The sequence below is a fragment of the Apodemus sylvaticus genome, chromosome 8 (genome assembly GCF_947179515.1).
Source record: "Apodemus sylvaticus chromosome 8, mApoSyl1.1, whole genome shotgun sequence".
NCBI lineage: Eukaryota > Metazoa > Chordata > Mammalia > Rodentia > Muridae > Apodemus > Apodemus sylvaticus.
The window spans coordinates 64,498,231-64,519,895 of record NC_067479.1 but is presented as its reverse complement, the minus strand read 5'-3'; the positions used below and the strand labels follow the sequence as shown (position 1 = coordinate 64,519,895).

Below are 21,665 nucleotides of genomic sequence, written 5' to 3'. Positions count from 1 at the left end.
CCCAATTCTGTGCAGCCGCTAATCTGATTTTTTATGTAAGCGGAATCATAAAATAAACGACCCTTTAGGATTAGTTCCTTTCATTTAGCACTTTGCTTTCAAGGTTCGCCTTGCTTTGCTATGCTAATGGGCATCACAGATATCTAGTAATCCACTTTATTTTGGACCTGACAGTAGCCGTGTTTATCCCTTGAAGCAATACTACATTTCCCTCCAAAGAGACTGTTTTACATGCCCACCTGAAGTGTATGAAGGAGTTCCAATTTTCCCATAGCCCAGTCAACATTTATCCTCCTCCTTACAGTCATTCTATATTGTATCGTGATTGTATTAACTGTCCATTGTCACTGGAAAAGCAAAAATGTTGAATCACTGGAAACAAGACTGGACAAAAGACCTAGTTCAAGTGTGAGTTCTTTAGTCATAACACAAAGAAAAGATTGATACCATGATCTCTAAACTCCCTCAAAGAAGCTTGTATGAGAGTCTCTTCTTTCTCTGCCCTCATACCTCCTTACAACCGGTGGCAGTGTGACCCCGGGAGAAGTCCTGATCAGCGGGGCCTACTCTTTAGTTCTCCCCCTTAGATGCTATTTCTGCCTCTGACTTGGGCAATAACCCACAGAAGGCGCGGAGCTTCCTTTGCTCTCACCTCTCCTGGGCTGAGAAGTGGGCGTTACTGCTTTCTAGAACAAGGACGTTGAAGATGAAGGAAACTACAACACCCAAGAGTCCACGCGGTGCTCCCAAGAGCTGCTTAACTACGGCCGACAGTACAGCGCCCTCTCCGGTGTGTTATTGTTAAAACTTAGAGGTGAGTCATCTGCGCGCATGCACACTCACGTCCCAACTAGTTTAGCGTCTATCCTTCCTGCAGGCGCTTTTCCGGTGCGGCTGACGCTGGTTTCCCCCCCCCCCCCCACACCCCTCCGCCCCATTCTCAGGGTCTGGAGAGGGTGGGGCTCTGGGCAAGCGCATTCACAGAATTTTTAGGAGGGAGGGGTCGAAGCATTGGGTGTGGAAGGTAGAGTAGAGGGCTGCGGGGCGCATGCGTCCTGACGGCGCTGCGGGCCTTGGTGAGCTACAGGAGGCGGGGCGGAAGTGGCTGCTGGGCTGACGCACGCGCATTGGCAACTAGTGCCCATCCTCCGGAAGTGGGTTGGCCGCCCTGCAACAGGCCCCGCCCCACCCCGCCCCCTGCTCCCCGCCCCCTACTTTCTTAGGTGGCGCCGGCTTGCGGCCGGTGTGGCGGCGTTGTTGGTTTTAGAAGCCCGAGCAAGCACATTCCCTGGACAGGCTGCAGGGCTATGGTCGCCGGCTCCCAAAGGCCCGCTTCGCATCTCAGCCCGATCCTGAGCGCAAGCCTGAGCATTGTCTTCAGCCAAGTCCCCCGGCGCGTTCGGCTGCTTCCCGGGCGCGCCCCCTCCGATGGCGGCGGAGATCCAGCCCCAACCACTGACCCGCAAGCCGATCCTGCTGCAGCGGGTCGAGGGGTCCCAGGAGGTGGTTAACATGGCGGTGATTGTGCCTAAGGAAGAGGGTGTCATCAGCGTCTCGGAGGACAGGTACTGACTGCTTGCCCCTGTGCCGCGCGGAGGTCCAGTTCTGGCTTGGTGGGAGTGTAGACCGCACCTACGGGTTCAGTTCCCAGTGCGGTGGCCTAAGCTCCTGGCTCCTAGAGGAGTCCGAGCAAAACCTTTGGGTTAACAGTGTCAGAGACACCAGACCTGGGCCAGTTTTGGGGATGGGAGGGGCTGAGGGAGGAGCCGCCCGGTTTTGCAGGTGTTTTAGCTAGTAGGACCCTCCATGCACCGGGTTGATTTGGAGGCGCTGCTAGTTGGTCCTGTTCTTGGTTACCCAAACGAGAAAGGGAACGAATTTTCTTTCTTCCATAAGGTTCATGGAATCTGTGTATCTCCAGGACATCTTTCACCGAACTCAAGGACTTGTTAAATTGTGAAGAGAGTAACTCTGGGCTTCTGCGTGTGGTGCCTTCTTTCCTAAAAGTTTATGTCTTGAAGCTCGATGGGAAGTGACTGGAAGTTGCAAGGGATCACTTTTGCAGACAACTGCTTGAGTTCCTTCCCTTTGCCTACTTCCTTTTCTATTGCTTAGTTAGCAGAAGTAGTTCTGGTTCTGCCTTCAGTATTCCCCCTTGCATTGCGTTTTTGATTTCCAGAGGAATGCCGCTTGAATATAGGGACTAGGATAATATATCTGAAATTACTATTTGAGTAGTATCTACAAGCATTTTAAAAACAATTGTAACATTGTAGAGGTATGTAACTGGGTTTTTAGTTTCAGTCAGGTAGTTAGGTTTTTCTTATGATAAGTTGGTACCACCATGCCAAGGTAGAGTTATTCTGTGACTCTTAAAATTGCAAAGATAAGAGCAAAAAGTTCACTTTAAAAGATTGTTTCAGCACCTTCTATAATGTAAACTCAAACAGTTTTACTTGATTTGTTTCTTAGGTTCTTGAATATAAAGGAAGAGTTTATTACATGTGTATATTACATATCTACATCTGCATCATTCTTGACATAAATGGCACCTGCTTCATTTCCTATGCAGGTCTGTGGGGAAGCATTGCCAACATATGTTAATGGCAGTCAGTCTGGGAAGAACAGAAGAAATTGATTGATGTGGATGTGGGAAACTTTTGAGATTCATAAAGCAGTCTTATGACAGTGTTTAATTTTTTCCTTTGGTGCAACATTCTTAGACTGCATTAGACTGTTTCTGGGCTTAAATTTTTTGTCAAAGAATTGTCTTTCTGGAATATTTTCCATAACATATATTGAAGGAATATGTTGATAAATCCCCCTTTCCAGTACTAGAGATGAAATTGATTCCCAATACGTACATTCATTAAATCCAGTTGGAGGAGGAGACAGGTTGTCCAGACTTCAGCTCCATAATATTAGTTTAGAAACATCTGAATCCCACTTCAATGTATTTACCTTGAAAGAAACAACTCTAGTGGAGGTAATATTCAGTGTCTAGAGAAGCTAAAGTATATGTGCAAGAAAGTGAAGAGTAAGTTTCAGTTCATCATAGCACAAAGGAAGTGCAGTGTTTAATGATCTTTCACTTTCCTGGTTTGCAGTGTACATAACAGAATTTTATCTTACTGTGGAGTTACCATGAAATGGGCCCCTACAGTAATTCTGGGTCCTTGTCTCTGTAAATTTTATTACTCAGGTGACAAGTCTATGTTTCTTTGGGTCAGTCAACCATGAATGTAGCTGTTTTAAGGCAGTTTTAGTTATGGTTTTTCCTAAAAGAAAGAATTGAGCTGTGTTCTTACTTCTCAAAGGCAAGGCTAGTGTCGCTTGATATAATGCTAAAGATAGGAAGACAGAATATTGATTTTCATCAACACTTACAAAACCATTATCATTAGCTGCTTTGCCAGTTCATTACTGAACCATGAGGGTCAGCTACAAATAGTGTGCTATAGCATTGTGCATAGGAAATCCCAGTTCCCCTTCTCCATTCAGATTCATTAGAGCCTTTATCTGTACCTTTGAAAAAGCTTAACATTTTTGTTTTAAGCAGTGATATATCTGTGTCATGTCTATTTTGTCTTCTGTGAGTTCTCTGGGGAGCGTTGTGTCCCTTACTGGCTAGAGATCTACATAGTACCTGGCACACAGGAATCCCTCACTACTTGTTTTATCCGTGACTGATGTAGAACCTCCCTCTGTCCCATTTCTCAAAATCCAGTACTTAACTATTCTGGATTAATTGATGTTTGTTGAGTGACTATTTGGATGACTTGTGAAAACCTTATATTGACAAATAGACATTTGTGGGGTAAGTATTGGACTAGGTGGCCTTAGACACATTCAAACAGAGAATCTAAGCATTGCTGCAGTCATCCCAGCAGACAGTAAAGTTCCTAGTGTGTTCTTATCGTGTGTGTATGTGTGTGTGTGTGTGTGTGTGTGGCACAGTTGAGAAGACTTGGAACTTTACTTGATATCAAAGGAGGAAACAGAGAAAATAAGAAACATAAAAACAAACTGAGTAGCTAGCTAGTAAAGCTTCATGCTCTGATGCAGAACCTATTCCCAGAACTCACTGGTCTCTCAGAGGCTTTAGTGTAACCAGGTTCTAGTTACAAATGCTTACACCAAATTGTGGGACCTAAGGTCCCCCATTTCCCTGCTGCTTTTCAGGCTGCCCTTTCTAGGCTAATGGTGTTTCAGTGGTCCTTGCAGAAGAGCTTCATCTGGGTTGGGGAGCTGGCTTAGGGGTTAAGGGCACTTGCTGCTCTTGCAGAGGGCCCTGGTTTGATTCTCAGCACCCACGTGGTGGCTCTCTACTGCCTTTAACTCCTGTACATACATACATGCAGGGAAAACACTAATGCATACATACTAAATAAAAAGAAATAGCCAGCCAGTGGTGGTGCACGCCTTTAATCCCAGCACTTGGGAGCCAGAGGCAGGCAAATTTCAGAGTTTGAGGCCAGCTCAGACTAGAATGAGTTTCAGGACAGCCAGGGCTAGACAGAGAAACCCTGTCTTGAAAAACCGAACTATTTAAACAGAGGAGAAGTAGGTTGAAAAAAGAGCATCATCACAGACCTACGTGCTCTGTTTTGATCAAGACTTTGTAATTTACAAGGGATGTCTTGTTTAGCTGAGTCTTAGGTGAAGAAAGCCAGGAGGGACCTCTGTCCATGTATGACCCAGCCATGTCCCATGCTTACCTTTGGTCTTAGTTAGGTTTCTATGACTGTAATAAAGACCACAACCCAAAGCAGCTTGGGGGAAGATAGGGTTTATCTAAAGCATGAGGTTGGGACTGGGACCTGGAGGTAGCAGTTAAAGCAGAGGCCTTGGAGGAGTGCTGCTTACTGGCTTGCTCCCCACAAAGCTTGTTCAACCTGCTTGTTTATACAACTCAGGACCTGCCCACAGGCACCACACCCACAGCGGGCTGAGCCCTTACACACTAATTTCACATAAAGAAAGTGCCATCACAGAGTTGCCCACAGGCCAGTCTGGTGGAGGCATTTTATCCATTGAGGATCTCTTTTCCCAGATGGTTATAGGCCGGTGACAAGTTGACAAACTAATCAGCACACCTTCCTATGTTCATTATATACATACTTTAACTATACAGAGTCTCTGGTTAGGAGTAAGGTAAGACAAGCAGCCTATGCTAGTCAGAATTCCGCTTTGAATGTTGTCATACTGTGGGGAATTTGGAGGACGGGTGGCTCCAGAGGAGAAACTAAAGCCAAAAAGGGAAGAAAAAAATTACAGAAACTCCTGAGTACAAACATTTGGAATTCTTTTTCTGGATAAAATGACTTGTGGAAACAGGGGTGGGCATGAAAGCCTTGTGAGAGGGAACCTGAAGGAGGGTGGCCTAAGTCTGATACCTGCTAAAACACCATGCCAAAAGTGTCTTGGGGAGGAAAGTTTTTATTTGGCTTACTGGTCCAATCACAGCCCATTATCCTGGGAAGTCACCTCCAGACTCTGACTGAAGTAGAGCTTACTGGTTTGCTCGGCTCATTTTTTCCACACAGCTAAGGACCACCTGCCTTGGGGTGGTTCTTCTCAAATGGGTTGAGCCCTTCCCCATCAATCATTAATTAGGAAAATGCCACATAGACAAGTCTATAGGCCAGTCTGATGGAAGCAGTTCCTCAATTGAGGTTTCCTTTCCCCAGTTGACCTTAGTTTGTGTCAAGTTGACCAAAACCAGCTAGCCCAGAGAGGTTAAGTACGGCAAAGGGGACCTTGGGGAACTCCCTCAAACTTTGACTATTTAAGACCCAGCCTTTTCAGCTGTTTCCTTTAGGGTAGAACTCATAAATAATAAGGGTCAGATTTACATCTCTGCAGAAGGAAATCTGATGCCCAGTGGTTTGTACAAAGCACTTTGCCAGTTCCTTAAGTGAACTCCTGACTCTGAGTTGTAATTGCTGAGTTTCCCCTAAGCAGATCCTTAAAACTGAGCCTCAGACAAACTAAGCAGCTTGCCTGAGGCTGGGATAACCGGTCCTCCTGGCATGGAGGTGCCAGTGAGCTGGTACTAGAGAGGGGTTTTATTTCTATCTTTAAAGCGTTACCCTTCTAAGTCTCTCAACTGTTGTGTTTCCAAATGGCCTATGATAGGGATAAGAGCAGGGGGTGTGTGTCCTTGATGGGCCCATGCCAAGGTGTGCCACCAAGAGATCACACCATGCAACGGATCTGGAGCAAGAGGCTTAGTGGGGGAAGCGAGAGTGGGGACATGAATGAGAGAGATAGAGACAGATGGACAGAATGACCAAGGCAGGGAATGAGAGGGAGAGGGAGGGAGAGGGAGGGAGAGGGAGGGAAGGAGGGAAAAGAGAGAGAAAGGGAGAGAGAGAGAGAGAGAGAGAGAGAGAGAGAGAGAGAGAGAGAGAGATGTTAATTGATCTGAAGTGGCTGGGGCCTTTTATGACCACACCTGGGGTGACTCGTGATGACATAAGTTGACACCGCTGAGTCACTGTGGCATCTGATTTACAACATCTTAATTCCTTAATTTTATGTTGAAAAGATAAGTAAGGATTTTTTCATCTTATAAATCCTCATAGTGTTGTCTCATTTGCTACTAATTCTTTCATTGTGAAGTGAAATTGCACCGATGCTTAGACCGAAGTGATGGAGTGTGTACTATGTATTTTATAATACGTGCATAGAATTTTTTTGGAAGAATTTCAAATCAAAGTTTTTCCTACAATTGAAGTTGTGAAAGTTGAGAATTTCTTAGATGGGTTGAAGTTCAAACTAACTTTTGACTATGTGAACTCTATTTAATGGTGTAAAATTAGTGAACTTTCACCTCTGCACTGGATCTCTCATTTCAGATCTGCACTAGAAATCTATCATTTGGCACTAATACTCCTTCTTTCAAGTCCCAAGATAGTGTACTTCATGGGATTGTTGAAAGTGAGGTCTTCTCTGTGTACTCAGGCCAGGCCCAGGGGTCTGCAGATGGACTGCCTGTGTGGCCCTGAGGTCAGGAACACGATTGCTCTAGGATCTTCGTGGGAAAGCACCCCTGTTCACCTTACCAAGGTGGAACCAGATTTTCTGTAGGATTGTACAGATTTTAATCACTGGAATTGCAACACTGGAAAGTGCTGGGCTGGTACTTCTGACACTCCTGACATGAATGATTTTGAGACTATGACACATTCCCCTAAAACAGAAGAGAAAGAAAACTCCAGAAGACACTTGAGAGAGAATTGTGTACAAGCAAAGGAGATTCAGACTTTGAAAAGCAATCCTTTTTATTTACACAGTATCTTCCTTCCCACAAGTGTTTTTGCTTTGCCTTTTGGCTTAGAGAGAGGGACTTTTTTTTTATCTTGATGTCATTAAGAGTTGGAAGGAGTGGGGATGTAGTTCAGTTGGTGGGAGCCCTGGATCCACTGGAGAATCAAATTAAGTGGGTGTGCTGGCGCGGGTGGAGGGGTAGGGGGGTGAGGGGGTGGGGCAGGGGGGCGTAGTCCCTGCTTCTGGGATATGGAGGCAGGAGGTAGGAGGACCAGGAGCTCAGGGTCAGCCCTGGTTACATATGGAGTCAGGGTTTGGAGTTTGGAGGAAATTAAGTCAGGTTATGGCATTAGAAGTGAGTAAATTATGATTTCAGACAGAAGTATTTATGTGCATTGTAGCACTAAACTAAATGGTATACAGTGTATACTGGTTAGCCTGAAATATAAGGGCCACTAAGGGGCTCTTCTGTTCACCTGCACTGTTAGAGTATCAGTCTGTTGAAGGGGCAACATTTTGTATGACTAGGTCTCAGGAGGAGAGTGTGACATCTAGAAATCCCCTGACACACAGCCTGATCCTAGTGCAGCTTCTGCTGGCCATTTCAGTGACTTTTTCCTGTCCAGAGGCAGGAGGCCTCTTGGTTTGTATGTTCGTTTAATCATTAGTAAACATTAATCCAGGGTTCTGAGAAATAGCCAATAAGTCCAAAAGAGCAGAGGAGGTTGCTTACTTGTCCTCTGTAGCATTTGCTGCTTTGTGCTCTTCTGTTTTTAATTTAAAATTCTTGGAAAAGAACTGGGGTGGGGGTTGAGACCCAAGCCAAGTCCATTTTCCCTCACACTCAGACTGAGTCTCTTCATCTTGGAAAAGGAGGCGATTTGTGTCTCAGGACCACTTCGTGTCTCAGGACCACTTCGTGCCCTTGGGGCGCCTGGATGAACAGACAGTCCCTGCAGTCACTGCACCCTGAGATCACAGTGAGAGAGAATGCAGTGGGGAGGCAGCGAGTGGCATGCTTGTGTGACATTGTCCCCGTTCATGGAGCAACTGGCAACAATGCTTTGGAGCTTTGGACAGCAGCGGTTATTCTTGGCAGCGCTCTTCCAGATGTATTTGTTTTGGTGCCTAATACCCAGTTGAACAGGATTCCCTACATTTCTGCTTTTAGATTTATCCTTAAGTTTCAAGTAGTGAACATTTAGTTCTAGGGAGCTTGCTAGCACCCAGTGGCACCTGGGTGGGCAGAGGACTGTTTTGGAAAAACTTTTTGACCACAAATCAATTTTCAGTACCTCTTTCCGGCCCCCATCTCATCCCTCCCTCAAAGGACTGGAGCAGGGAGTCAGATCAGAGCCAGCTCTGACCTTGGCATTTCCTGGGTTTCTGTGCTGTGAGCTGGTGGCCTTCTCATATGACAAGCACACTGACTTTCTGGTCAGTCTTAGTTCTTCTGAAATCCTGACCACTTGCCTTTTGGTTAATTTCCTAACCTACTAAGTGATTTTTTTTTGTTTGTTTTTGCTTTTGTTTTGTTTTTTGGATTTTGGTTTTTTTGAGACAGGGTTTCTCTGTGTAGCCTTGGCTGTCCTGGAACTTACTCTGTAAACCAGGCTGGCCTCGAACTCAGAAATCCACCTGCCTCTGCCTCCCAAGTGCTGGGATTACAGGCATGTGCCACCACTGCCTGGCTCCCACTAGTGATTTGGGAACCAAAGTTTGAGTAGAACTACATTTTTTAAAAATTTTATAGATCCTTCCTTTATATCCTTCTGCATCTCCTCCCAGACCCTGTCTTCCAACTCCAGGCCTTTTTTTTTTTTCTTTCTTAAGAAAACAGCATCTTGGGCTGGAGAGATGGCTCAGTGGTTAAGAACACTGACTGCTCTTCCAGAGGTCCTGAGTTCAATTCCCAGCAACCACATGGTGGCTCACAACCATCTACAATGGGTCTGATGTCCTCTTCTGGTATCTGAAGAGAGCTACAGTATACTAATATACATAAAATTAATCATAAAAGATGAGGACTTAAAAAAAAGAAATCAGCATCTTTACTCTAATTTTTAATAACCAACTTAATTTTTGGCAATGACAATAATTCTTCTGGAATATTCTTATATCATAATAAATATGGTTATCACCACCATAAAGAATGACTGCCCATAGATATTAGCACAATGACTAATGTTATATATTACCTTCGAGTAGGTTTCCTAAGCCAGGCTTTAAAAATACAATTATAATCATACATATCCATTTAATTGCCCCCACTTAAAACCACACCAGGAGCTAGTGTTTAACTGTCATCTTGAACATGTGTTTCTGTCCTTCAGTAATCACTGACTGCCCAGCCTGCATGTTCTGGGGCCATTGAGCCTCTTTATCTTTGTCACTTGTCTTGCTGTTCTTGCTGACTTAAAGTACTCTGTGAACTGGATTGGGAGTGGGTGCTGTAGCAGGAATCCTTGTCTTACTCTTGATTTTAGTGGAAGTGCTTTGAGTTTCTCTGTTGCACAGATATTGACAATGGGCTTGCAGTATATTGCCTTTATTATGTTGCAATATGTTCCCTCTGTTCCTAGACTCTCTAGGACTTTTATCATGAAAGGATGTTGGATTTTGTTTTCACTCAATGAGATGATCATATGGTTTGTGTCCTTGAATCTATTTATGTGATGAATTAAATTTATTGATTTATTTTTTATTGAACCGTACCTTCATCTATGAGATGAAGCTGACTTGATCATGAGGGATGATTTTTTTTTTTAAATGTTCTTGAGTTCACTTGGAAAATATTTTGTTGAGAACTTTTGGGTCTATGTTCATCAGAGATGCTGGCCTAAATTATTTCTTTTTTGTTAGGTCCTTGTCTGGTTTTGGTATCAAGGAAATACTGGTTTTGTAAAAAGAGTTTAGAAATGTTCATACCTTTTGGAGAATAATTTCAGTAGGATTGGTGTTTTTTTCTGAAGGTCTGGTTGAATTTTGTGCTGCATTCTTCTGGCCTTTGCTTTTTTTAGGTTTGGAGATTTTTAATCTCTTCTTCATTTTCATTGGATGTTATGGGTCTATTTAAGTAATTTAGTTCATCTTATTTTAGTGTTAATAGGCCATATACATCTAGAAATTCATCCATCTCTTTTAGATTTTTCTAGTTCTGGGAATACAGATTTTTATAATGTCTCTGAGTCTCCTAACCTCCTCCATGTTTGTTGTGATGTCTCTTTTTTTTTTAATCTCTAACTTTATTACTTGGGTCCCTGGTTTCTTTCTTTTGGTTAATTTAGCCAAAGATTCTCCAGCATTGTTAATCTTTCCAAAGAATGGTTTCTGTTTCATTAATTCTTTGTATTGTTTTTTGTTTGTTTCAATTTCATTCAAAATCCATAATTTTGATTATCCCTTTTATACTACTGTGTTTGGATAGTCTTTGTTTTGTTTTTCCAAGGCCTTCAGATGTATTATTAAATTACTAACTTGAAAACCAATTTTTTTGATGTGGGTCTGTGTTGTATACCATAGGTGTTTACATTTTATTCAATTCTAGGAATTTTAAAATTTTCTTCTTGATTTCTTCCTTGACCCAATTGTCATTTTTGTATTGTTGGTAGGTTTCTTTGTGTATCCCTGGCTAGCCTGGAACTCAGTCTGTAGACCAAGCTGGCCTTGAACTCATAAAGCTCTGCCTGCCTCTCCCTTCCAAGTGTTTGGACTAAAGGTGTGCGACATCACTGCCTTGCTGATTTCTATGAGTTTATATATTTTCTTTAAGTTCTGTGGTTGATACCCAGCTTCATTTTATTGTGGTTACATGAAATGCAGGGTGTTGCTTCAGTTTTCCTGTATTTGTTGTAATTGCTATGTGTCCCAGTATGTGGTGGATTTTGGAGAAAGTTCATGGGTTGCCGAGAAGAATGTGTTCTGTAGTGTTGGGTAGAATGTTCTGGAGGTGTCTGTTAGGTTCATTTGATTTGACATCATTCAATTCCAGAGCTTCCCTGTTTAGGTTTTCTAAATGACCTGTCTGTAATGAAATACCCACTTATCACTGTGTTGGTATTGATTTGTGTGTGTGTGTGTGTTGTATGTGTTTAAAAAGTCTACAGTTTCTTTTATGAAACGGCGCTCTGGTTGGTACATACGTATTTAGAATTATAATATCTTGGTGGGGTTTTTTTCCAGGTTTTTTTTTCCTCTAATGAAAGTAAAATGGCCTCCTTGTCTCCTCTGACTAGTTTTGTTTGAGGTGTATTTCATCAGACACTAGAATAGCTACACCAGCTTGTTTCCTAGTTCCATTTACTTGGAATACCATTTTCCATTTTTTTAAGGCAGTGTCTGCTGTTGATAATGAGGTATGTTTCTTAGCAGCAGAAAAAAGGTGAGTCCTATTTTCTAATCCAAACTAATAGTCTGTGTATTTTTACTGGAGAATTGGGACCATCGGTATTCAGAGTTACTATTAAAAGGCACATGAAGTGTCTGTTCTTTTTTTTTTTTTTTTTTTTTTTTACCTCTATCCAGGACATAACCAAGGACATTTCCAGCTACTGGCCAAGGACACACTGTTCTGCTTGACCAGTTTCTATTTCCCATTCTTTCCATTGATGTCTTTCTCCATCACACATTTCATTGTACTTTTCGAGACAGAGTCGCTCACTCAACCTGGAATTCACCGATTGACTTGACTAACTGGCCTGTAATTTTTAGGACTCCTCCTTTCCTACTTACCCAGCTTTGGGATTAGTAATTGTGTTCTGCTAAGGCAGGCAAGCATAGGAGACAGTTTAATATGCTGGGCCCCAATTTGGTTTTGGGTTCTGCACACTCCCTCTCTTGTACTAATGCACTTGATAGCCTACTTTTCTTTTTTGTTTTTTTGTTTTGTTTTTTTGCTTTTTTTTTTTTTGAGACAGGATTTTTCTGTGTAGTCTTGGCTATCCTCGAACTCACTATGTAGACCAGGTGAACTCAGAAATCCACCTGCCTCTGCCTCCCAAGTGCTGGGATTACAGGCATGTGCTACCACCGCCCAGCGGTAGCCTACTTTTTACTTACAAGTACTGTATTCACTCAGTCCTCTCCAAACAATGCATCTGACAACTTCAGAAGTCCCTTAGCCTCCTCCCTGCATCAGGTACACACATGCCATTTCTCAACAATAGTGTCAGTTTTTCTAACCCTGATAACAATCAAGTTTGCAGTTTCTATTCACGTGTATTCTCAGCATATCTGGGTGTGATTACTAGAAGGACTAATCTAGCCTGAACTAGTTTGAGGTGTAGGTGGACAGTAAAACAAGCTGTGTCCTCTAGTAGCATTTTTGGGAGAGTCCCCCTTTACCTTTTTATTGCCTGTATATAACTGGTCATGCATATGTTAAAATCAGGTGCACTATAGGAAGGGCTGTGCACAGTAAGAAAAGGGAGTATAGGACCTAATCTATCATTAATGGTAGAGAACCACCCAAACTATGTCCCTTAGTAGAGTCAGCCCCCCTCCCTCTTTAGACCCCATAAAAAGAGACCCCAGGCAGTAGCTTGGGCCCTAGAATAGCCTCATTCTTGTGGCCTACTATCAATCTTGACAGTATATCTTCTTTTATCTATACTATTGTTTTATGCCAAATAAAGTTCCCTTGCTTCTACTGCAGATCTAAGCGTGTCTAAGTATTTTCAATTCTCTGGATAAGAGGTGCTGTATTTAAAGAGACCATCTACTAGTTACCTTGAAAATTCATTGCGATGCCAGGTATGGGATGCCTGCCTAATCAGTCCGGGAACCCTAGAAGTACCTCAGCCTATTGCTATAGCTCCTGATTACCCACTGGAGCTAGATGGAAAGATCTATGTATGCTGAAGATACAACACATTGGTTGTAGACATACAGAGACCTGAAAACGTGCTCTGTTGGCTAGCAGTCATAGTGCTGGAAGGTACTATCTGGCCATGTGAGGAGAGGAGCTATCCGTGATATCACCCATTGGTGATCTGGCCTGCAAAGGCAAGATGTGCCCCTGCTGCAGTAGTGGCCTGGCTGTTAGAGTGAGCGGTGACCAACCAACAACTTTAGAACTGGATTTGAGGTCTGCTCCATAGGAAATAATTCTTCTGCCTTGTACTGTAAGTCTGGTTAAAGGCCCTAGAAGGGAGCGTACTGCTGTTGCCTTGCTAAACAGACGTGTTGTCAAACTGCCTTCTAAATATTTATGTCTGTACACATAGATTAGTGGCTGCTGCCCTCAGCCTTGGCCAGAGAAGCTTCTCTCTGTAGTGCTCAGCAGTTAATGCAGAGACGCCATAACTAGTCAAAGTGGTGAGAATTAAGTGCCTACTTAGTGCTTAACCGTAAGTGGGGAGGATGTAAGAGAGCCGGAGGGAGGGCGGGGAGGAGTGCTGTATAAGGCTGTTTGCTGGAGCTCATGGCCACTGCACTCACAGGCTCACTGCCCCTGTGGCTGCCTGTACAGAACCAAGCCAGGCAGATCAGTCAGTGTGAGTCCAGCAGCACTGATTAGACTGGTGGATTACAGAGAGGGGAGGAAGGAGGGGGTTGACATGCAGTGTGCGTGTGCGTGTGCATGTGTGTGTGTGTTTGAGACAGGGTTTCTCTGTGTAGCCCTGGCTGTCCTGGAACTCACTCTGTAGACCAGGCTGGCCTCAAACTCTGAAATCTGCCTGCCTCTGCCTCCCAAGTGCTGGGATTAAAGGCGTGTGCCACCACCGCCCAGCTGTTTTGTTTTTTTGAGACAGGTTTTTTTCTGTGTAGCCCTGGCTGTCCTGGAACTCACTCTAGACCAGGCTAGCCTTGAACTCAGAAATCCACCTGCCTCTGCCTCCCAAGTGCTGGGATTAAAGGCATGCGCCACCACCGCCCGGCTAAGGTATTCTTTTAATAAGGAAAAAAGAAAGTTCTTAAGATTGCCTTGGTGCATGGGTGTCAAATACACGCATTCACTATGTGGTGAAGTAGCAGCTCACTCTTTTTTTTTGAGACAGGGTTTCTCTGTGTAGCTCTTGCTGTCCTGGAACTCGCTTTGCAGACCAAGCTGGCTTCAAACTCAGAGATCCGCCTGCCTCCCAAGTGCTGGAATTACAGACGCCACCACCGCCTGGCTTTTTTTTTTCAGCTCAGTGTTCTTGAGGACACCAGGAGCTGGTTCGGTGGGAAAGAAGCTCTGGGGCGTGTGACCTGGAGCTGCATTCTGGGTCCAGTGCAGAGTGCACAGTGTTGTGTTTTGTTATCTCCCCAGGAAAGAGAGAGAGGAGTTATTTGGCTTTTAGTTTAAGAAAGAACACAGTCTGCTGATGTGAGGAGGACCCGGTGTCAGGAGCACGAGCTGGCCTTTCCTCATCTGTGCTCCGGAGCAGAGGTGACTGCTAGCGCTCACCTCTGTCTCTTCTTCACTTTCTATCGCTCTCAGGACCCCGGCCCATGAGGTGGTGCTGCCCACATCCAGAGTGGTCTGACCTCCTCAGTTAAATCTTTCAGAAACCCCCTGACAGACACCCCAGAGGTGTGTTTCCATGTTGATTCTAAGTCCAGCCATGTCCAGGTTGACAGAGAGAGTGCATGACCCCCTCATCTCACTAGCGGAGGTCAGCTGCAGCCTCCACTTGAATAATAATTGTGTTATTATTGCTGTCTGTGTAAAAAAAAATTCTTTTAAATAGAAATGTAAACAGTGACTTAATCCAGCGGCTGTATTTCTTTACCTTTGCTAGGCCCCAGTAACCACACAGAGAAACCAGGATTGATTTCAAGCTGTGAATCAGCACTGAGCAGTTAAATGATCTATAGCAGCCCCTGTGCTACTCTGGCCACCTCCCAGCCCGGTCCCACGATACTTGCACATTCTTATTGATCTGGCTCTTTGGGCTTTGGATGTTTTTTTTTTTTTACTCATGGTGGCTTCCCAGACCTCGTGATGGATCTGAATCCTCCCCCCTCGCCCCCTGCCCCTGCTCCTTCCCCTGGCTGGTGGAAGCTTCTGCCCTATTCTGCCTTTGGCCCAGCCATTGGGTGATCAGTGTTTATCGATAAGGCAGAGAAGAAGGGGTAAGAATGTTTTCACAAACTTGAAACAGGAGAGTCTTGACCTAAGCATTGCAATGCCATGTCCAGGTTGAAACAAGATGTGAGGATAGCGAAAGAGCATTCAGTTAACACAAGGATAACCTTCATACAGCACACAGAAACATTATGCCTGCAGTCTGTCCCAAGATCATTTGTCCTCCCTTAGGGTAACAGTCAGCTATCTAATTTAATTCCACTAGTGGTAAATTTAGTAAGTGTTTGAAAGGGATATCTTAGCTGTGCAGTGGTGTCACAAGCCTTTAATTCCAGCACTCAGGAGGCAGAGGCAGGCGGATTTCCGTGAGTTTCTGGTCTACTGGGTGAGTTTCAGGACAGCTAGGAATACACATCTCAAACAAACAAAGAAACAAACAAAACAAAAAACAAAAAGTCTTCAGCTGATTTTTTTCCTCCCCATGTGACCTGATGAGAGTGCTTTAGGGAGGTGACATCCTAGTTCCCTGTTACTGACTTTTCTGTAAAGACAACTCTTGATTTTTGGTTGAGTTCCTAATGATTTGATTCCTATTTATTTATTTATTTATTTATTTTTGATTCCTCTTTTTAAAAGTAAATGTGGTTGTGGATGTAGAACTTGCCCTTTAAACCATCATGGCTTGTCTTCAAGAAATCCTCTCAAGTCATGAAATTGAAAGGCTGTTGAGTGAGTCTTGCCGTGTGGTTTAGATACTAAATCTGCTGCAGTGAACAGGAAACCCAGCTCCTGTGCAATTTCCTAATAAGTTGAGGGGTTCGGAGGCTCTGGGTCCTCACTCAGCTTACTTCTCGTATATAAATGCCTATATGGCCTCTCAGCGCTGTCAATCTATAGTTGCTAGCACTGTGTCACTGTGAAGCAGGCTTTCAATAAATGTTCAGATATTTTCTTCAGTTGAGAAAGAAACTCAACAGTTGAGCAGCTGCCCAGGTGTGGTAAGGAGGCTCAAAGGGGCCATCCAAGGCCAAGATGCCATGCCTGTCCTTGCAGCTGTTGTGGTGATCTTGTCCAGAGCTGCTCTCCAATCATTGCTGGGTCCGCCTTCCAGACAGGAAGGAGAGCAGAAGGCGAGGCATCCGCCAGCTGCCCCTGTGCTCACTCCAGGCTTCCAGGAAGCTCCCTCTGTTCAGTGGCTTCTGTTCAGTGGCTTCCGCTCGTACCTTAACCAGAAGGGCCCTGCCCTCACTCACAAGGCTGGCCCACTGACACCCTCGCTGCAGTGTGCTGGGAAAAAGTTTTGGGAAGAATTTATACCATTGTTGTCTGTAAAACTACTGGGATTTGGGAAGAATAGAATATCTGAACATGTATTGAAAGCCTGCTCCACACTGACACTGTGCTGGTTCCTGTAGAGTGACAGCGCTCTGAGAGGCCATATACACATTTAAATCTAAGATTAAGTAAGCTTAGTGAGGACCCAAAGAGCTAAAAAGGGATAAGTAATTGTATTATTTGTGAAAATGGTCACTTAGCTGACATAAGCTTAGAGTTAATTTAAAGGATGATGTCTTGAAGTCTTGAAATTATAACAGCAAACTTTGGAAAGTATAAGTCACATTCATTTTTAAAAAGCAATGTTAAAGACAGTCTTGTAAATGAGAGCCTGGAGGAAGAGTATTTGTAATATATATATTTAAAACTAGGATTATTCAAAATAAGTTCCCTATAAATAAATAATAATAAAAATTAAATTTTACTGAAAATTTGAACACAAAGACATTACAAAAATGTTGGAAATAAATAATTGGATCATTAGAACTTCAAAGAAACACTGAAACACCACTGAGATTCTGATCTTAACAGATATTTTTAAATTTTGATATTATCAGTCTTGTAATGCTCTGAGGAGAAAAAGGCCCGCCATCATTCTGGAGACCGACCTTGGGTCGCATGTGCTGACTGGAATGTCCAGCACAGACTTCAGCCAGGCGCATTTCAGACTGGGGTTATCATGCTTTCACATGGAGATTAGGAAAGTGTGAGACAAGCTGTGTGTCTATGAAAGCATGGACAGCTCAATTGTTAGGGCCAGGCGGTAATTAACAACAGCATTTGTCTAGGGGCTATTAAATAATCAGGTTGGAAAATAATGTGTAGCTGTTTCCTGTCCTTACTTAAATTCCATGTACACCTAAAAACATGTATCAGTCTTATTAATGGTTTTTGTTTCAGACAAGATCTCATTGTATAGTCGTGGCAGGCCTAGAACTTACTATATAGACCAGGCTGGCTAGCCTTGAACTCAAGAGACCTACCTGCCTCTGCCTCCCATTGCTGGAATAACAGGTGTGTGCCACCACTCCTGGTCATTATTGTTCATTTTTGATGGTTATTGTTTTGAACTTTTAAAGTTTTACTTTATGTGTATGAATGTTTGGCCTGCAGGTATGTATGACCTTTGTGTGTGCCTGCTACCCAAAAAGGTCAGAAAAAAGCATCAGAACCCCTGGATCTGGAGTTATGAGCCATATGGGTGCTGGGAACTCTGCAAGAGAAGTCTGAGCTTTTAACCACTGAGCCATCTCTCCAGCTCCAGATTTGAAAGTTTTGTAAGGATAAAGTGACATGTGTATTTTGCAAGAATGAGTCATAAATTTTTTAATTAGCAGTCACCTTTTTAAAGGAAGAGTGTTTGAAAATAAGAGACATCCAGGCTTGATTCCTCAAATGTTAGAGTGCAGAAAGCAAATTTGATTTTGTTTTGTTTTTTGGTTTTTTTAAGACAGGTTTTCTCTTTGTAGTCTTAGCTGTTCTGGAGCTTGCTCTGTAGACCAGACCTTTTCTTTAGAGCAAAGAAAACAAACTAAGATAACCCATGCATTCAGTTCATTTTGAGACAAAAAAATAAGGCTAATTTGTCAGACTGTCATATTGAAAAGATACAGATCATGGGGGCTTATACATCAAAGATTTATTTCTCACCAATAGTCCACCACAGAAATGATAGGCAAACAAGCTCCTAAGACCAAGAAGAAGGTTTGGGGGCATCTGCATTTTCCAGCAAGGACCCTTATAGGGTGTGGCAGACCAAGAAGGTGATGCTCACCTTGGAGATAGAAACCGTGTTTGGACAGTTGCTGTGCACCTGAAGGTCAGTGCACAGGCCTGTATCCCTGTGATGTCTGTCTCTAAATGTCAGCTCCTTCTCTTGTGGCATCCTGGACTTCCTCTTTCCTTTCTGAGTGTTCCTTTCCCATAAGCCCCAGGAACTCTGTCTGCTCTTTCATTCTTTCCTTTCATTCCTGCTCTCTCATAAAGGAAAAGTCATCCCAGGACTTCCCATTCCTCACCATGGAACATTCACAATAGATCTTTTCCCAGAATCCAAGAGGATGTAGAAAATCTCAATTGCCACTTGAAAGCAGCAGGCCTGGCTCGCCTCAAGACTCACTATACATTATGCTCATAGACATCCTCTACTGAAATATGCAGTCCAGCTGGCGGGCCTTGATTCCATGCTCAATTCTTTGACTTACTGCTTTAATTTTTCTTCTTTAGTCATCAAGCTGGAAAAAGCTTTTAAAGGGTCTTTGCTGTATTTCAGACTGGTTTATAAAAGATGACGCTGCCTGTATGTTACCCGTTACTCCCCCACCATTATCCAGCAGTCTTAGTCTGAGCATAGAAATAAAACCCTATAATGAAAGCAGTCGTTTAGGCTGCTGTGAAATGCTCATAGATAAAACATCTTTGTTGATGTATTTTAGTGTTCAAATGTGAACTGGTTTGTCAGGAGAAGCTATGAACATTCTCTGAATTCTACAGGATATTGAGTCAAAATGTAGCTGGCCTCTCCACCCCTGGGTTTGTTGATATCAGATCAGGAGAGAGAACAGGGAAGAGAATTAGTGCACATGCACACATGTCTTACATTTGAGCACTGCTTATGTACTTCAACAGTACTTGAAGAACGTAGTCAGTGGATGGCTGTCCGCACATGGCTGACAGTGTGGTGGTAAATTAAGGATCAAGATGGTGTTTCCTTGGTCTGTTAATAGCATGAGGGCAGGGATTGTGTCCTGTGTTGCTGTGAGCCATGGTGGTGGTGCATGATGTATGACCTGTAAGTTACAGATCTTCCCTGACTTACAGTAAGATTGTGTTTGCATGCTTATGGGAAAGCACATGAAACTTGATCTGTCTAAGAGCTGATTTCCTTAAGAACAGAAAGGATTTATAAACAGGGAAAGAAAGAAAAGAAGGGAAAGAGAAACTTCCTGGTGCCCATCATTAGTAAAAAATAAAATCAAATACTGAAGTCACCTGAACTGCCTAACATCCTAGTTCAATACTGCTGCTGTGGAATCAGCTGTTTACCAGCATGCTTTTGACTGTTTACTGCCGTTACTACCATGGAACCCTCGGAGAGGAGGCCAGACCGCAAATCACTGCCATGTAAAAAGAACCAAATTCAAAATTGAGTTTCTATCATGATTTTCACTTTTACACCATTACAAAACTGAAACATAAGTGAGAGCACTGGGAACCAGTGGCCATCTGCGTCTGTAGTTAGAGGGTTGCTCCTGTGACTAGATGGATGAGTGGATAAATGAGGAACTCACAGAAGAACCGCCTGCTCCTTAATCGTAGTCCCATGATGTAGAAATAGCTAATGGACCTTGCGCATGACTACTGAGTGTTAGAAGAGTTTCCTAAGTGGTAGAATACCATGTACTCTGTCCATCCTGTGAAAAGTGAGCCTGTCCTTTCCTGCCATTCCATATGCCACTCTTAGTGCGAAGCATTTGTTCCCAGCAAACCAACTCCATTCTCAGGGAATGCTGTTGGAATTTCCTCAAACACAGAACATTATAGTTCTACAAAATGGACACTTGCCAGTACAAAACAGTAAGGACTTAGCGAGTCTCCCTAAGGGAGACTCCATGGGACTCCTGGAGGAGGGAGTGCTGAAGAGGGATAGGCCTGCCACATATGTTTTCTCCAGCAGTGGTCACTCAGGCTGTTGTGGGATGCCTGTAGGTAATGGTGAACTGCAGAACTCAAAGGAGGGAGAAGCCAGTGGGGCCTCACTTTGTTTGATGTTCCCTTGTCTCAGCTGTGACCTTGCACTCATTTGGCACAAGAAGATCTTCCTCTTCTCCTGCTCCAGGTAAATAGTCTAGACTGTTTTTTCCCACCCCTAGACTGTGATTCTCCCACCCCTTTCTAAACTAGACAGTAGAAGTGAGGTCCTTCATGGAAAATCGGGGATGGCTTCTCTAATGCTACTTCGTGGATGGTCAGTCTACCTCCAGGCAGAGACGCTTTATAGCTTATATAGACAGCAGATGAGCTCTTATGTTCTAATAATCTGGGCTGATCTTTCTCACTTGTATTTATTCCTTGTATAAATACACACACACTACATATATGCACATACACAGATACATACATAGCACATATATACATACATATACATACCCACATACAGAGATATACACACACAGATGCATACTTTTGACACAAAAATGACAGCTCTCATTTTAAAGGGAGTATTTTGAACGATCATGGCCTGGGAACACAGATTTAGGTTACCCCAAATTGCATGTCCTGGAGTGAAAGCAGTTTCATGACATTTTACAGTTTTATAGAACAAAGGAAATCATAAGTCAAGGCAAGTTGATTATACATTGGTGGGGACACCAGAGAGGCAATCATAGCAAGACAGGGGAAGCTTCTCCAGTGATGCTCTTAGCTTGGGTTGGTGAAAGTGAGAGGTCTCCTACGTTAACAGAGTCCAAGTTTTCATCTTTTAGTCACAGGATACTCCTTCCAACATGGAGGTGGTCAAAGAATGCTGCAGAAGGGCAGACTAGCCCAAGGCAAGGCAGTGCAGCCTTGGACCTGCAGCCTTGCAGTCTGCCCACCTCATTGCCTCTCTCATCTGGCCTCTGCAGACACATAGTCTCTTTAGGAGTTCTCATTTACATTTCCCTTCAGTCCAGAAAATGAGTCTAATGCAAGTCCTTTACCAGCTTTTGGAAACGTGCTCTTCTTTGAAACTGTTAATGTCCCAGATGCTGAGTCTTCACCTTTCACATTTCTCATTAACATGGTGTCTGGGAGAGGGGGAAATGGGTGGTGGAGAGGCTCTGTGCCTCTGCAGATGCACTAGACACCTCTGGATCCTGTTTTGATCAACAGGAACACAGCTGTGGTCTGAGCTGAAGAGTGGTTAGGGAGGGTCCCTCCTAGATGTCCCCTGTTGGAGACTCAGACAGCTCTTGTTCATCTTGGCCAGGCCATGTATGTGAGTCAGTCTTTACCCAGAATCGCATGTGGGAAGTGTGGCATAAGCCTCTGCCCTTGAGGTTTCTCT

At 43.6% G+C, this 21,665-nt stretch overlaps 1 protein-coding gene across 1 annotated transcript in view; it reads left to right on the top strand.

Annotated features, from left to right (window-relative positions):
• Window positions 1–1,198: 1,198 nt before the first annotated feature.
• Wdfy2 (WD repeat and FYVE domain containing 2) overlaps window positions 1,199–21,665 on the top strand; it is a 126,508-nt gene continuing 106,041 nt past the window's right edge. Inside the window, exon 1 of the mRNA XM_052191237.1 lies at window positions 1,199–1,565. Coding sequence (XP_052047197.1) covers window positions 1,429–1,565 — 137 coding nt within the window. The 5' untranslated portion in view covers window positions 1,199–1,428. The remainder of the gene's footprint in view (window positions 1,566–21,665) is intronic.